We start from the raw sequence: 17,780 nt of genomic DNA, 5'->3' as shown, positions 1-17,780 counted from the left end.
TCTTCGAAGAAAAACAACTTGTAACACTCCGAGCCCAACACTAGATAGGAGGAACAGTGCACAGCATGTGTATCTGCAGCTACACATGCCATCGAACACATATATATATATATATATATATATATATATATATATATATATATATATATATATATATATATATATATATATATATGGAAAATGTCACTTACCTAGTGTACATCTGTTCGTGGCATGAGTCGCTGCAGATTCACATGCTTTGCACATCCCGCCATCTATTGTTGGGCTCGGAGTGTTACAAGTTGTTTTTCTTCGATGAAGTCTTTTCGAGTCACGAGATCGAGGGACTCCTCCCCTTTTGGCTCCATTGCGCATGGGCGTCGACTCCATCTTAGATTGTTTTCCCCGCAGAGGGTGAGGTAGGAGTTGTGTATTATAGTAATAGTGCCCATGCAATGGAGTGAATATGTATGTACATAATGTAGTTTAAAGTGATATATTTACAAATTTGCAAATGTTCAAGATCAACTTCGAAACGGCTACAGGCTCCCGGGGAGGCGCATGTGAATCTGCAGCGACTCATGCCACGAACAGATGTACACTGGGTAAGTGACATTTTCCGTTCGATGGCATGTGTAGCTGCAGATACACATGCTTTGCATAGACTAGTAAGCAGTTATCTCCCCAAAAGCGGTGGTTCAGCCTGTAGGAGTTGAAGTTGTTTGAAACAAAGTTCATAATACTGCTTGGCCTACTGTGGCTTGTTGTGCTGTTAACACATCCACGCAGTAGTGTTTGGTAAACGTATGTGGCGTAGACCATGTGGCTGCCTTACATATTTCAGTCATTGGAATATTTCCTAGAAAGGCCATGGTAGCACCTTTCTTTCTAGTCGAGTGTGCCTTTGGTGTAATAGGCAGTTCTCTTTTTGCTTTGAGATAGCAAGTTTGAATGCATTTAACTATCCATCTAGCAATGCCTTGTTTGGAAATTGGATTTCCTGCATGAGGTTTTTGGAAAGCAACAAATAATTGTTTTGTTTTCCGAATTTGTTTTGTTCTGTTAATGTAGTACATTAACGCTCTTTTGATGTCTAATGTATGTAGTGCTCTTTCAGCTACAGAATCTGGCTGTGGAAAGAACACTGGTAATTCTACTGTTTGATTCAAGTGGAACGGTGATATGACTTTCGGTAAAAAGTTAGGATTTGTCCGTAGAACTACTTTATCCTTGTGTATTTGAATAAATGGTTCTTGTATGGTAAATGCTTGAATCTCACTTACTCTTCTTAGAGATGTGATGGCAATTAGAAATGCAACTTTCCATGTTAAGTATTGCATTTCACAAGAGTGCATGGGCTCAAAAGGTGGACCCATGAGTCGTGTTAAGACAATGTTGAGGTTCCATGAAGGAACTGGTGGTGTTCTTGGTGGTATAATTCTCTTTAGGCCTTCCATAAACGCTTTTATGACTGGTATCCTAAATAGTGAAGTTGAGTGCGTAATTTGCAGGTAAGCTGAAATTGCGGTCAGATGTATCTTAATGGAAGAAAAAGCTAGCTTTGACTTTTGCAAATGTAGTAAGTATCTTATGATGTCTTTGGCAGATGCGTGTAACGGTTGAATTTGATTATTATGGCAGTAATAAACAAATCTTTTCCACTTATTTGCATAGCAATGTCTAGTGGTAGGTTTCCTAGCTTGTTTTGTGACTTCCATACATTACTGTGTAAGGTGTAAGTGTCCGAACTCTAGGACTTCAGGAGCCAAATTGCTAGATTCAGCGATGCTGGATTTGGGTGTCTGATCTGTTGTTTGTGTTGAGTTAACAGATCTGGTCTGTTTGGTAGTTTGACATGAGGCACTACTGAGAGGTCTAGTAGTGTTGTGTACCAAGGTTGTCTTGCCCAAGTTGGTGCTATTAGTATGAGTCTGAGTTTGTTTTGACTCAACTTGTTTACCAGATATGGAAGGAGTGGGAGAGGGGGAAAAGCGTATGCAAATATCCCTGACCAACTCATCCATAACGCTGAGACTGATCTTGTGGGTACCTGGATGCGAAGTTTTGGCATTTTGCGTTTTCCTTTGTTGCAAATAGATCTATTTGTGGTGTTCCCCAACTTTGGAAGTAAGTGTTCAGTATTTGAGGGTGAATCTCCCATTCGTGGATCTGTTGGTGATCCCGAGAGAGATTGTCTGCTAACTGATTCTGAATCCCTTGAATAAACTGTGCTATTAGGTGAATGTGGTTGTGAATCGCCCAATGCCATATTCTCTGTGCCAGGAGACACAACTGTGTTGAGTGTGTCCCTCCCTGTTTGTTTAGGTAATACATTGTTGTCATTTTGTCTGTTTTGACAAGAATGTGTTTGTGGCTTACTATGGGTTGAAATGCCTTTAACGCTAGAAATACTGCCAGTAGTTCTAAGTGATTTATGTGAAACTGTTTTTGCTGAGTGTCCCATTGTCCCTGGATGCTGTGTTGATTGAGGTGTGCTACCCACCCTATCATGGAGGCATCTGTTGTTATTACATATTGTGGCACTGGGTCTTGGAAAGGCCGCCCTTGGTTTAAATTTATATTGTTCCACCATTGAAGCGAGGTGTATGTTTGGCGGTCTATCAACACTAGATCTAGAAGTTGACCCTGTGCCTGTGACCATTGTGATGCTAGGCACTGTTGTAAGGGCCGCATGTGCAACCTTGCGTTTGGGACAATGGCTATGCATGAGGACATCATGCCTAGGAGTTTCATCACCATTTTGACTTGTATTCTTTGTTTTGGATACAAGGCCTGTATTACATTGTGAAATGCCTGTATCCTTTGTGGACTTGGAGTGGCAATCCCTTTTGCTGTGTTGATTGTCGCCCCTAAGTATTGCTGTGTTTGACACGGCTGAAGGTGTGATTTTGTGTAGTTGATTGAGAAACCTAGTTTGTGGAGGGTTTCTATGACATACTTTGTGTGTTGTGAACACCGTTCTAGCGTGTTGGTTTTGATTAACCAATCGTCTAGGTACGGGAACACATGTATTTGCTGCCTTCTGATATGTGCAGCTACCACTGCCAGGCATTTTGTAAAAACTCTTGGCGCAGTTGTTATTCCGAATGGCAACACCTTGAATTAGTAATGTACCCCTTGGAATACAAACCTTAAGTACTTTCTGTGTGAAGGATGTATTGGTATATGGAAATATGCATCCTTTAGGTCTAGTGTTGTCATGTAGTCTTGTTGTTTGAGCAGTGGGATTACGTCCTGTAATGTCACCATGTGAAAGTGATCTGATTTGATGTAGGTATTTAATGTTCTGAGATCTAATATAGGTCTTAGAGTGTTGTCCTTTTTGGGTATGAGAAAGTACAGAGAGTAAACTCCTGCTCCTTTCTGTTGAATTGGTACTAATTATATTGCTCCTTTTTGTAGCAACGCTTGGACCTCTAGTCCTAGAAGATCCATGTGTTCTTTTGAAATATTGTGTGTTTTCGGTGGGACGTTTGGAGGGAATTTGAGAAATTCTATGCAATAACCATGCTGGGTAATTGCTAGGACCCAAGTGTCTGTTGTTATTTCCTCCCAATGTTTGTAAAAGTTGGTTAGTCTCCCCCCCACAGGTGTTAGGTGTTGGGGATTTGTGACATGGAAGTCACTGCTTGTTTTGAGGAGTTTTGGGACTTTGGAACTTCCCTCTATTCTTTTGGAATTGTCCCCCTCTATATTGCCCCCGAAAACTTCCCCGCTGATATTGGCTTTGATAAGTGGGCCTTGCTTGTGAGGTTGTGGCTTTTGTGGGTTGACCTCGAAACCCCCCTTTAAATGGTGTCTTGGGAAATGTGCCTCTGCTCTGTTGGGAGTAGAGTGCGCCCATGGCTTTTGCCGTATCAGTGTCTTTTTTAAGTTTCTCGATAGCAGTGTCCACCTCCGGCCCAAACAACTGCTGTTCATTAAAAGGCATATTCAGCACGGCTGGTTGTATTTCCGGCTTGAATCCTGACGTATGCAACCATGCGTGTCTCCTTATTGTTACTTTAGTGTTTACTGTCTTTGCAGCTGTATCTGCTGCATCCATTGCTGACCGTATCTGATTATTTGAGATACTTTGTCCTTCCTCCACCACTTGTTGTGCCCTTTTCTGGAACTCTTTGGGTAAGTGTTCTATGAAATGCTGCATTTCGTCCCAATGAGCTCTATCATATCTTGCCAGAAGTGCTTGTGAGTTGGCAATGCGCCATTGGTTTGCTGCTTGTGCTGCAACCCTTTTCCCCGCAGCGTCCAATTTGCGACTCTCCTTGTCTGGAGATGGAGCGTCTCCCGAGGTGTGAGAGTTTGCTCTCTTGCGAGCTGTCCCAACAACCACAGAGTCTGGTGTTAATTGCTGCGTAATATAAACCGGGTCTGTTGGCGGTGGCTTGTACTTTTTCTCCACCCTTGGAGTTATTGCCCTGCCTTTCACAGGATCCTGAAATACTTGTTTGGAGTGTTTTAGCATTCCAGGGAGCATAGGTAAGCTTTGGTATTGGCTATGAGTGGAGGATAGTGAATTAAACAAAAAGTAATCCTCAATGGGTTCTGCATGCAAGGTGATGTTATGAAAAGCAGCTGCCCTTGAGACCACCTGCGTGTAGGATGTACTGTCTTCAGGTGGCGACGGTCTCGCAGGGTAACAGTCTGGGCTGTTATCTGATACCGGAGCATCATAAAGGTCCCATGCGTCGGGATCATCTTGACTCATTGCAGTATGAGTCGGGGATTGCATCAGTGGTGGAGTGGCTCCTGGTGATGTGTGCATTGATGGTGGTGGAGATGGTGGCAGAGTTGTTTGTCTTGCCACCTTTGCCTGTGGCTGCTTGTCCTTTTCTTGAAAGGCAAGTCTTCTTTTCATTTTAATTGGGGGAAGAGTGCTTATCTTCCCTGTGTCCTTTTGAATGTGGAGCCTCCTTTGAGTGTAGTCTGGCTCCATTGATTCAAGTTCTTGTCCGAACTTATGTCCTTGCATTTGGGAGGACAACCCCTGTTCCTCTGTGTAGGAACCTGTTTTCGGTTCCGAGGCTGGGTGTTTCGGAATCGAAACCTTTTCGGTAGCCTTTTTGGGCTCCGACGAAACCTTCTTTATTTTCGGCGGCGTGGTGTCTCGGTGCCGACCCATTTCAGTGCCACTGTCTCGGTGCCGAACTTGCTCGGAGCCGCTGTCTCGGGCCCGAGATTGCTGTGTGCCGGTATCTCGACCGGAGTCGGATGACTTTGACACAAGCGTGCCCTTTTTCGGTGCCGATGATCGGTCACCTATTTTTCGGGTTAAGCCATGGCCTTTTGGCGGTGGCGTCCCCTGGGCTTTTGTGGTCTTCTCGTGAGTTTTATGTTTCGACGTCTTACTCACGGTTTTCGGCGTTTCTTCGGGATCAAGCTCGTCTGAGTCCGACTCCTGAATGGAGAAGGTTTCTTCTTCCTCCTCGAAACACCCTTGTCCTGTTGGCGCCGACGCCATCTGCAGTCTTCTCGCTCTTCGGTCTCTTATTGTCTTTCTCGACCGAAACGCTCGACAGGCTTCACAAGTATCCTCCTTGTGCTCTGGAGACAAACACAAGTTACAGACCAGATGCTGATCTGTATATGGATACTTGTTTTGACATTTTGGGCAGAAGCGGAATGGGGTCCGTTCCATCAGCCTTGAAGAGACACGTGGCCGGGCCGACCAGGCCCCGACGGGGGATCGAAAAAAATCCCAAAGGGCCACCGGAGCTCTTCCAAAGTCGGTGTCGATCTGTTGTAACTAACCCGATACCGAACGCAAACAATACCGACGATTTTTCCGAGATTCTAACTAACTTTCCGACCCGAAATACGGAGCGAAAAGGAACACGTCCGAACCTGATGGCGAAAGAAAAACAATCTAAGATGGAGTCGACGCCCATGCGCAATGGAGCCGAAAGGGGAGGAGTCCCTCGATCTCGTGACTCGAAAAGACTTCTTCGAAGAAAAACAACTTGTAACACTCCGAGACCAACACTAGATGGCGGGATGTGCAAAGCATGTGTATCTGCAGCTACACATGCCATCGAACATATATATATATATATACATATATAACCTCAATTTAAATTTTTGTCAATGTTTTGTCTCTTGCATAAATATATACAGCCTTAAAGAAGTTATTCCCTCCTAATATCTTCTGTTGTTTTAAAAATATCCTATCATAGAGTTGGACCATTTCTTCATTAGAAACTCCCTAGATTTTTCTTCAGTTTTGTTACCCTTACCTAAATTTTCTGAGCTTTGTCTATGTCTTTTCGCACTGTTGCAAGCAAAAATGACTATACTACTGCAAATGGCTTCTAACCAACAGAGAATAGAGTATTAGTATACTTACACTGATTGTACTTAATAGGAACCAGTCTCTTGGTTTTAATGTTACATGTGCTTCCATGCTCGGATGCATGGGGTATTTGTTAGATATATAATAAGAACAGTCGTTTGGTGACTCTGGGACCTTCAGAGCGCTTGAGGTAATCGGCACTCTATGCAACTGCAGGAGCTATGTCATACTTGAGTCCTTTGACATTCGGAGAAGGGGTGACAAGACCATGGCTGATATTTTTTAAGCAGAATTACAAACAACAGCAAATAGATTTCAGCAAATAACATCGTTAGGAAACACACTTTTGACTCACCCCAATCACTGCCTGGATCAGTGGTGTCTTGTTCTCATCTTCATCGTTCACCCAGTTCACATCAGCACCATGTGCAAGGGCCTCCGCCATCACGGGCAAGTTGCGTGCTCGAGCAGCCTTAAAGATCAGCAGTCCTGGGTGCAACTCCCGTAAGTCCTCAGAGTCCGAGGGCTCCTGCTCTATCTCAGCCTCACCACTGGAATCCTCTGACACTTCGCATTCTGAGTAGGAAATGGGTTCAAAGGAAATGGAGATGGGGGACAGGTTTGCAAATAAGTGGGGGATGGAGACATTGGGTGTACAGAAGGAGGAAAAACAGAGATGAAGAAAAGAAAAACAGGTACAGATCGAAGAAAAGGTGTGACAATGGTTGAGTGGGAAGTACAAGAAGAATATAGAGTCAGTGGGTATGATAAGTGAAAAGGGGAGTCCTGAAAAAATAGTATTAAAAAGGGTGCGGAAAATGGAGAATTGAGACGTGTACTTAAGGTACAGAGAGTCTTTGTGTTTGCATAACATGCCCTGCATAAGAGTCACTCAAAGTTTCATGCACCAGGACTTTCTTCAGCTAGTAGCATGCCCTGCATAAGAGTCACTCGGGGTTTCAGACACCAGGACTTTCTTCAGCTGGTAGCATGCCCTGCATAAGAGTCACTCAAAGTTTCATGCACCAGGACTTTCGTCAGCTGGTAGCATGCCCTGCATAAGAGTCACTCAGGGTTTCATGCACCAGGAATTTCTTCAGCTGGTAGCATGCCCTGCATAAGAGTCACTCAAAGTTTCATGCACCAGGACTTTCTTCAGCTGGTAGCATGCCCTGCATAAGAGTCACTCAGGGTTTCATGCACCAGGATTTTCTTCAGCTGGTAGCATGCCCTGCATAAGAGTCACCCAGGGGTTCATGCACCAGGAATTTCTTCAGCTGAACTTGGTGATGGTCAAGTAACAGGCAGTGCTTAATTTGAGAAAAAAAATGCTCAGAAGCCAAAAGTATTTTTTCGGATCTTCTACCAGTTTTGCCGAATGCCAGGGTACTGAATATCTAGCTTCCTAATTTTGATTCTACCTCATGCTTCTTTTTTCCACCTTTTCATCATACTCCTGCAGGTTCTTGTCATTACTGCTGTCTGTTTGTCATCGTTTCCCTGTCTTTCTAAGTCCCCTTCTTTCTCTCTTTTCTGCCTTTCTGAATCTTCCTCTGCATTAAAGTCGGATAATGAAGAATAACTTTGATCCCAAAAATTGTGTGATGGTTGCCCACCACCTGCAAGTAGCGGCACAAATAGGTACTGGCAGCAGTTACCATTACGTTGCACCAGTAGTGCTGCAGCTGCATGTGGTAGGTGAAATCCAGTAGTAGAACCGCATAGGATGCTCCAGACCAGATCTGAGCATCGGCTGAGCTGTGTTTGGTTCCTAAAGTGGGAAAAGTAGTGGTTGACAAGGCTTTGGGTTCCAGAAACAACTGCTTACATCTGTGCTTGTATTCCTGTCTGCACAATCCAGCCTCTGCCACTAGTCTATCAGAAAGGGCAATATGAGATGTTCATAAGGGACAGACCTGTACCCCGATGACCTTACACTAATGCACCTGTAGGGTCATCAGGGTACGGGTCTGTCCCTTATAAACATCCATGCACCTGCTTGGTTTTCTCAACTCACACTGCTTCGTATTAGATAGGAGTGGGAAGTCGACACTGGAAACAGAGCAGGATACAGATGGGAGGACAGAGAATAAGAACTGTGCCAGAGGCACCCACCTTCCTCTGTGACGCTGTCTACCACTGAGCCAAACACCAAGATGTCAGAACTTCCGTCCGTACTCCCGCCCAGGCCACTGTCGCTGCTCAGACCTGCGGGACCAAAAGAAGAAAAAGCAAACTCACTTTAATAACCAGGCAATCGACAATCCAACCATGGAGGTGAAGGGGGCAGGATCATCCGTACTGCACAATTTCAGCACCGAGGCCTGGTGCTCCACACTTGGAAATGTTGAAGGCCAATAGAACATGCACACATGATACTCTTGGGTGCCTGGCATAGCGTGAGTGGCAATGTCCACTGCACCATATTCTACACTAACATGCTACTACACCAGCGTTTAGTACCCAACTTCAAGTTACCGTGTTGCAATACCGAAATTTATAAAAACATCAATGTGTAGGTATGTATATGTATGTATGTGTATATATATATATATATATATATATATATATATATATATATATATATATATATATATGTATTTTTTTTTAATGCTATACATCTTTGTTCAAATGAAAATCATCAGGCACTCTAGGCCCTAGAAAAGTGTGTGCGGCGAGAACATGTGGTTGGAATTATCAACAGGGGAAGATGACTCTTGTTGCAATTCAGGAGTCAGGATGAGTCACTTCTGTCCAAGCTCTAGCATGATTATCAGCCAGAGCCACCACACTTTGATTCAAGTAGGGGATTTTAATTTATATTTGCAGGTAAAACACAAAGGATTGTTTCCAATGAAATTACAACATTATTCTTTTCTGTCTAAGAACATTAAGAGCAGAAAAGCAGTCGATGTGCGATGTAATTAAGGGATATCCCTTTATGTTACGAGTCAGGTTGGAGGTGGGCATGGGTAACAACTTCCCTGGGATACTGGGAGTCATGTACATTGTTGGTAGCCCCCTAAGGAGTTATGTCCTAGATTAACCAGAAAGACAAGTTTCAGAACATAAGTAAATAGCCTTCCAAATGTATGGATGTGGACTTACAAAACATGTTTTCATCCTGCTGGCCACTATGCATGTGAGCTTTTAAGAGAAGGGCCAAGGTTGAAACAGCCAAATTCACAACGTACAATCCTTTTCAATTAACCTGCTCTTTGTCTAAGTATCTTAGGCTGTGCATATTCAAAATCTGCACGAGTCTAGTTAGGGGTGCGGCCGGTACATACGGAGGCACATTCTTGAGTCACAAAGCGATGTGCCTGTGTATGTGCAAACTCCAAGCCAAACAGTTCGAACATGCTTAGCACAGAGGTGTTTCTGTGTCGGAGTTTATCTCAGTCCTTTATGAAGCAGTGGAAATGAGTGGATGTTCTGAGGCCTTATGTTGTAACCAGGTCCATGTCCCTTCACCCTGAAAGAGTCATTATATTCTAAAGTAATCAGCACTCACCAAATGCTTTTCAAAGCATGAAGAGTCAGGTTCATAGGATGCCTGGACCTCCCAGAACATGCAGGCCCTGTTTGTGGATAGGGGACTTACATGTTCTGAGGGGTCAGCCACTCATCTACAAGGTGCAAAACGTATGTAGCAGACTTGCGACCATCTTCGCATAGGGAATTACAGGGAGGTTTCTAGCAACATAGCACAGCAACCAAATATGCTCTGCTACGCTGCATGGAGCAAAGCTAACACTGGCCTTTCATCCACGACGATGGCACATAAACAGGCTGCCTTGCACAATTTAGCATTGCGCTGGGTTATACTGTCTAGTTTAGGATTTGTACTGAAATCATAACATTTCGGGGCAAATTCCTCTCAAATAAACTTAGAAGTAATGCATGCATTGGATTTGTGCTGTGCACTGCAGCACACATGCAATGCATGTTTATTAAGAAACAAACACATTTCTCCTACTTCAATGAGATGTTAATTTTTTACCTACATCCTAGTCTCGCTATCTTAACAGTTTGGGCTTGACATCAACACATTGGGTATTTGCGCTGATCTGCCCCAGTAACCACCCTTGGTACAAAGCAGTGCATAGAGGTTTTTGTGCTGAGAAAAAGACACCTTTATAGTGCAAGCGCCATCTGGACTGGATGGTAGATAAATTTGTGATATGTTGTGACGATTTGCTTTGCTAGGATCTGCACTAGCATATCGCTTTAGTAAATCTGGGTCTACATATTCAACTCCAGCATATTAATTTTCCTCACACTCCAAGGTTCTGAGAAGGGCACCTTCTCACACTGACTAAAGAAGAGCAGTCTTCAGGCTTCATAGTCAACAAGCTTTCAGTTGAAAAAATAACGAAAGTGGATTTAAAGTGTACCTAAGGGACAAGTATTGTCTTGCTAGAAGCAGCTCTGAGGCAGAGGATACAGCGAAAACCAGCCCATCGCCTTATTGCCATAATCAATGGAAGGGCGTAGATCACGTTCAAGAATTTGTAGGAAAGGATCAAGAAATATTGACCATTTATGACTCATACCCAGGCATCTGTTACAGGCCTTTAATAAAGGAAAAAATACACTCCTAGTTCAGAGACAATGTAGTATATTCACAGGAAAAGCTCAAGAACTCTGACTATTTTGATAATAAACTAAAGATGAACATTCTGTCTTAAAAGGCACACAGTGTGGCTGGAAAACTAACGCAAAGCTCAGTAAACACACAGCCTTACTCAGAGGCCGAAGTGGCACGACGTACCCATACTTTTTTTAATTCAAGAAAACCAGTTGCCCTGCTTCTTTTGAAAGGAGAACCGTCCCGGGATGGTTAATTCAGACAGCCCAAATGCTTCAACAGAAGTGTAAGGCCCACTCCCCTGTGCTGTGAAACTGAGGGAGAGGCAGAAAATGAAACACACATTTTTGCCTGAGTGCCTGCTTGCTTGAAAGAAATATAAAGATGCGCAAGTGGTCAACCTGTAAGTGTGAAGGACGCTTGCAGGCCGGTATTGGCTTTAATTGATAGAGTCACTTTAAGCTCCGTGATGACACAAATTTAGGGTCTGATTTAGACAGACGAGTTACTCTGTCACAACAGTGACAGATACTCTGTCCACCAAAATCGAAATCCTGTGGGATATAATGGGATTTAGATTTCGGCGGACAGGATATTCGTCACTGTTTTGATGAAGTAACTCATTCGCCAATAAATGAATCAGGCCCTTAATCATTTTAAGTGGTACTGCAAGGGAGTTACCAGTTACTTGTAAAGTGTGTGCTTTTAAATGACAGTTATAGTTATAAAAAAAAATTGCACTGCGTACAGTCTGGGTATTACTAAAATCTATACTTCGCAAGCACTTTTTATCTTAAACCTTTTTGATCTTTGTGGAGCAGCCTTTTTTGTTGTGTGCAAAGTAACTTTAAAATAATGACTTGCATATTCACAGTGCTTTCCGTCACAGACAGGGTTCTCGTAGCATTAAACAAACACAAGTCACTATTATCCACTTCCCCAACCTGTTTCAATTCTGCCGCTCTCTGGTTACACACAGACTGCTGCACTGCATTAATAAATAGAGGCTTCTTGATGTGCGATAGTGCATTTTCCACTGATTAACTTAACTTGCATTTGTTTTTCATTTAAGCTGTGAGTTATTTTACATGTAGTTATCTTAAGGAGAAAGACCAAAAAAAGTTACAAAATACTTTCTTTTTTAGCCACACCTTTGACCTCGCCCCACGCTCACTCATCCCGCTCCCATTACATGCCGCTTCACAGTTTCCATACTTTTTATTTAATGCACTTCGACCTCTGGCCTTACTTGGGACAGTCTTACCTTCTTCTCAGCTGCTGAACCACACACCCTCCTTAACCTCCCACTCCAGTTCTATGAGGTGTGTTTTAACGCCGATTGCTGCTGCAGACCTTACCTCCAGCATGGAGGAACGGGAAGCCGCTCTCTCCGGGGCTAAGGCCATTGCCGCTGCCAGTCCACGGGCCAGAGGGCAGAGGGAGCTGCACAGGGACATGGCTCCCACCTGAGGAGGAAGGTGTAAGTGAGGCGTCACCGCTACAACATGGCGCTCCACTCGCGCACCCTCCCCTTTCTAAAGCACATATTCCCCTGAAAGACCAATCTAGCTTTTTACTGTTTTTGCCCCTTACACATTTTATATGTTTTCTGTCTTTTGTTTTATCAGTTTGGTTTGGTTTCCCTCAATAAAGACAAGTATGCCATTTTTGCTGCATCTCCGCAAGATTATTTCCCATTCTGTATGTGTAGTCACTTTTCTCAAAGAGTATCACAAGTGGCTCCTGTAAAACAATCAGGTGTGAGTGTAACATGACTGCAGGGAAGGTTCCACAGCCAGTGAACCCTCCAGTGTGCTGTGACTGCAGTGAAAGCAGCTTCCAATGAGATGTCACTGCATTAAGGTTAGCTCAAGGTGGAATGTCACTACAGAAAAGGCAGCTGCTGGAGCAGTATCATGAAAATGATGGAAGCTCCCAGCCTGATGCCACCCACTGAAGGCAGATCCCAGTGTGATGTCGCTAAAGTGATGGCAGCTCTCAGCCTTATGTCACTGTTCTAGGAGTGGCTGCCGGCATGATGTCACTACAGTTGGGCCATATACCAGGTTAAAGTCAGTGCAGTCAAAGGTAAGCTTCTGCTGTGATGTCACTGAAGGAAGTGCAGCTGCCAGTGTGCTGCTGCGGATTTGACGGCACATCTCAGGGTGATGACGCTGCAGTAAGGACAGCTATCAGTGTGATGTCACTGCAGTGTGATGTGTGATGTGATGTAACCGCAGCCTGGGATCTCCTGGTTTGAAGTCACATCAGTAAGGGCAGCTACGGGATTTATAGCAAGGTGAGTCTGGGAGGAAGTGAGATTGCAAGTTTCCCTTCTTAATGATACAACAGGAACCACCAATGATAATCCATGGGAAAAAAAGAAAATGAAATAAAAATGGTAAAATGTCACTTAAAAAGCTACAGATGTTTACCTGTAACACTTGACTTGCGGCTTGGCATCAATTATAGGTCACATGGTTTGCATAATCTTGACATCTAGTGATTGCATTTGTAATCGTTTTTAAAATAGAATAGAAACTGCCTAGTGGTCATTGTCTCTAACTAGACACCTTTGATGATAACACCTGCAACACAACAATCTGATCTCATCAGATTTCTCAGTCAATATATCATGCAACATCAGCTAAAGTTTAATCACCTCCTGGGAAGAAGAAGAGTGGATATTAATCTATAACATGTCTGATGCTGCAAATTGCTGTTTTACGAGTATGAAACTTTCTCTGATGTATCACACGTATGGCGTAGAATTACATGGTTTACATTAAATAGTCAAAGTACCTTTTGTTTTAGATTACTGGCTTAGAGGCTGAAGTAACCAACCATGGACAGAGGAGCTTCCTGTTTTGCAGCAGAATAAAGGCAGTAATGGGTGACCAATGCATGGACTGAGCACCGTGCGTCCATGTGACATACTTCCTGAAGACATATTTATACTATCAATTAATGGTGCTGTGGCTTCTGTACCTTGAATGCACACCTCTATGATTTGATGGAAGACCTTAAAGGATATCAAATTCCATCTTAACAGTTTTGATTGTGTGGGGGAACTTCCACTAGGTATTAGGAAAATGTTACTCACCCAATACGCATCTGTTTGTGCCATGTAGAGCTTTAGATTCACATGCTTAGCAAAAGTCGGCTGTCTAGTGTTGGGCTCGGAAGTGTGCAAGTTGCTTTTCTTCGAAGAAGTCTTTCGAGTCACGAGGCATAGTGACTCCTCCTCTTGCTTACAATGAGCACAGTCCTCAACTCCATTGTAAGATTGTTTTCCGCTTGGTGGGTGAGGGTGGAGGGTTAGGATGATGTATCCTAATGAGGTGGCCATGCAAAAATAATGTCATTTTTAATGTTCATAACTGCAACCAAGACAGGTTTCCAGGGAGGAGGGTGGAAACTTGTGAATCTACAGCACTACATGCCACAACTTGATGCTTACTCGGTGACTAACATTTTCCGTTTGATGGCATGTGTGGCAGTAGATACACATGCTTAGCATAAACAGAACAGAAGTTTTCATCCTAAAGCAGTGGCTAACCTGTGTTGGTTGCATTTGTTTGAAATAAAGTTCTGAGAACTGTCTGACCCACATTAGGTTGCTGACGGGGACATAACATCTACACAGTAATGTTTTGTGAATGTGTGTGGTGTAGTCCATGTAGCTGCTTTACATGTCAGCTATGGGTATATTCCCTAAGAATGCTATGGAAGCTCCCTTTTTGCAAGTAGAGTGAGCTTTAGGTGGAATATGTAGAGTTTGTTTGGCTTTAGCATAACAAGTCTGGATACATTTTACAATCCAACGTTAAATAGTTGATTTAGAAATGGCTCTTCCTTTATGTCGGTTAGAGAATGCAACAAAAAGTTATTGTGTTTTCCTAAATTACTGAGTTCTGTCAATATAATACATAAGAGCTTTTTTTATGTCCAGTGGGTGTAAAGCTTTCTGCAACTGAGTCAGGTTGGGAAAATAATACTGGTAACTCACTAAACTGATTTAAGTTGAACTGAGAGGCCACTTTTGGTAGGGATTATAGGTTGGCACTTTTTCCTTATGTATTTGGAAGAATGGTTCATCTATAGTTAATGCCTGAAGCTCATCGACACGTCTGAGTGAAGTGATAGCAATAAGAAATGTGATTTTCCAGGCCAGGAAATGGAAGGAACATGTACGAATAGGTTAAAATGGGTGACCCAGTAACCTTGATAATACAATGTTGAAATTCCAAGAAGGGATTGGAAGGACCCTAGGAGGGATAACTCTTTTAAGCTTTGATCACAGGAATTTTAAATATTGAAGTGTGTTCTCTATTTTGCAAATATGCAGTGACTTCTGCCAGGTGTAGCCTTATGGAAGTAAAAGCTAAACAAGAGGTATGTAAATGAACTAGGTAGCAGGCAATGATTTGAGCATTAGTTGTTAAAGGATCAATGTGTTTTGAATGGCAATAGTAAATGAAACATTTCCACTTTGCCGTGTAACAAGTTCTAGTAGTGGGTCTTCTTGCTACCTGAAGAATATCCACACACTGCTAAGGTAGATTTGAATATCCAAACTCTAAGATCTCAAAAGCCAGATCGCAAGCTTGAGATATCTGGGGTTTGGATGCCTTACTGTTCTCTGGATTTGCGTTAGAAGGTCCTGCTGGTTGGGAAGTACCTGGTGCAGGACCACTGAGAGTTCCAGGTGTGTGGAGAACCATGGTTGCCTGGCCCACGTGGGAGCCACCAAGATGAGGGTCAGAGACGTCTGCCAAAGTTTGCAAATCACAAATGGAAGCCGTGAGAGAGGTTGAAAAGCATAAGCAAATATCCTTGACCAACTCATCTATAGTGCATTACCCCTGGACTGTGGCTGTGGGAACCAGGAGGCAACGTTTGGGCGTTTGGCATTCTCTGCTGTGGCGAATAGATGATCTATGTCTGGATGACCACATTGTTGGAAGAATAGGTTGAGAACTTGTGAGTTAAATTCCCACTCGTATACTTGTTGTCATCTCCTGCTAAGGAGATCCGCAAAGTTGTTGTCCACCCCAGGAATGTACTCTCCTAAAAGGTAAATTTTGTGCTTGAGAGCATACCTTCAGATTATCTGGGCTAGTTGAGGTAGCTGAGGTGACATGGTGCCCCCCGTTTCTGTAGATAGTACATGGTAGACATGTTTGTTTTGATGAGAACCAAGTTGACTTTGAAGTGAGGAAGGAAGGGATGCTTTCAGCTCTAGATGAACAGCTAGCAGCTCTAGGTGACTGATATGAAGATGAGTTTGACTGGGTGTCCAATGTCCCTGCACAGTCAGCTCCTGTGAATGCGATCCAGAGCCCGTGAGTGATGAGTCCGTTGCTATGGTTCTCCGCGGTACTGGGTCCAGAAAAGGCTGTCCCTTTAAAACAGTGGTTTCCAACCTTTTTACTTCTGAGGACCCCCATTTTATAATTACTGCAACCTAGGGATCCCCACTGAAGCATTACTGGAATCCTGGGACCCAGGCCTAAACATTGTTGATTATATGAACCGCAAACCAATACACAAAAAATACAGAAAAAAGCATTCCTTCGAACACAGACACATATGCATACACATTTTATTGAATTTTCAAACAAATAAAATTAAAGAAAAAAATTAATAGGAAGTTTGAAGCTTTTCTAAATTCAATTGAAGTCACACATCGTCCATACCATATTCAATTTGATGCACCTGCACTGCTCCCACTAATCAATCTGAGGATACAAATTTAATTTTTAGCCTCCAATTTCAAATTCCTTGACATTTACAGTAGGTGTTAACATTTTCAGTTGTACATTTAGCCATTTAATTTACATACACTTTATTAATTTGTTAATATTAGCTAATTTTCTAAGCAGTCACAGACCCCCTAGGGATGCATTGTAGACCTCAAGGGGTACTGGACCACAGGTTGGGAACCACTGCTTTAGAAGATTGTTGGAGTTCCACTATTGAAGAGAATGACAATCTTCACGGCTGATCAACATTAGATCTTCCAGATGACCAAAATATGTCTGGAGTGTCTTTGATGGTGCGTCAGGACATCCCGAGCCTTCTTGTATGCTGATCATGCAGCGTTTTCTTCTACTGGCATTGACTAGCAAGCCTCGCTAGTAGATTCCTGGTGGTCCGGAGAAACACACCAGATGTTGGTCTGTGTACGGAAACTTGGAGAAGCAACATGTACAAAATCTGAAGGGGGTCTGTTCCATCACCAGATGGGCATGGCATGGACAAGACGTTGAAAAAAATGAAAATCTGCCCCAAAGGGCATCCATTGACATACGTCCGATGTAGATCTCTAATTAACCGCGATCAATAGCAATACCAATGTTTAAGGCCCAGTAGTAGGAAATGATACTGAGCGGAGCAGAGAAGCACACACCTGAACTCGATAGCAGAAAAAAAAAATATGTCAAGGACCAGGCGCATTACAAGCAAGAGGAGGAGTCGCCATACCTCGTGTCTTGAAAGACTTCTTCGAAGAAAAACATTCTGCACACCTCTGAGCCCAACACTAGATGGCGGACTTATGCTAAGCATGTGTATCTACAGAAACACATGGCATAAAACATCACAAACTTAATGACAAGCTCCCATCCAGTATTTCTTTAAAGCAACTTTGTACTGTAAGGTATTGTAACATTTGTAAAGTGGTTACAACCCCTCTGTGGGGTACACAATTGTTACAAGCTACACCATGTGGGGTGTGTGGTTAGGAGTGTTGATTTGTTTTGAGCCTACATGGGAAGTGTTTTCATGACGTGCAAGAGGGTCATGAAAACCACTGACGTCTGGTTACTGTCTTATGGGTCGCACTGCTTGGCAGCGTGATGTGTGAGGATTTGTGAACCATGGGCCTGCAAACTGTAA

The 17,780-nt window shown here is 43.2% G+C and overlaps 1 protein-coding gene across 1 annotated transcript in view; it reads right to left on the bottom strand.

Moving 5' to 3' along the window:
• Positions 1–17,780, bottom strand: part of ACAP3 (ArfGAP with coiled-coil, ankyrin repeat and PH domains 3) — a 308,590-nt gene that overhangs the window by 41,671 nt on the left and 249,139 nt on the right. Inside the window, exons 20-22 of the mRNA XM_069241084.1 lie at positions 12,239–12,346; positions 8,405–8,497; positions 6,645–6,865 (exon numbers count right to left, since the gene is read on the bottom strand). Of these exons, the coding sequence (XP_069097185.1) occupies positions 6,645–6,865; positions 8,405–8,497; positions 12,239–12,346 (422 nt within the window). The remainder of the gene's footprint in view (positions 1–6,644; positions 6,866–8,404; positions 8,498–12,238; positions 12,347–17,780) is intronic.

The sequence above is a fragment of the Pleurodeles waltl genome, chromosome 6, assembly GCF_031143425.1.
Source record: "Pleurodeles waltl isolate 20211129_DDA chromosome 6, aPleWal1.hap1.20221129, whole genome shotgun sequence".
Taxonomy (NCBI): domain Eukaryota; kingdom Metazoa; phylum Chordata; class Amphibia; order Caudata; family Salamandridae; genus Pleurodeles; species Pleurodeles waltl.
Note: the sequence above shows the minus strand (reverse complement) of the source record. Positions and strands in the feature narration are given on the sequence as shown.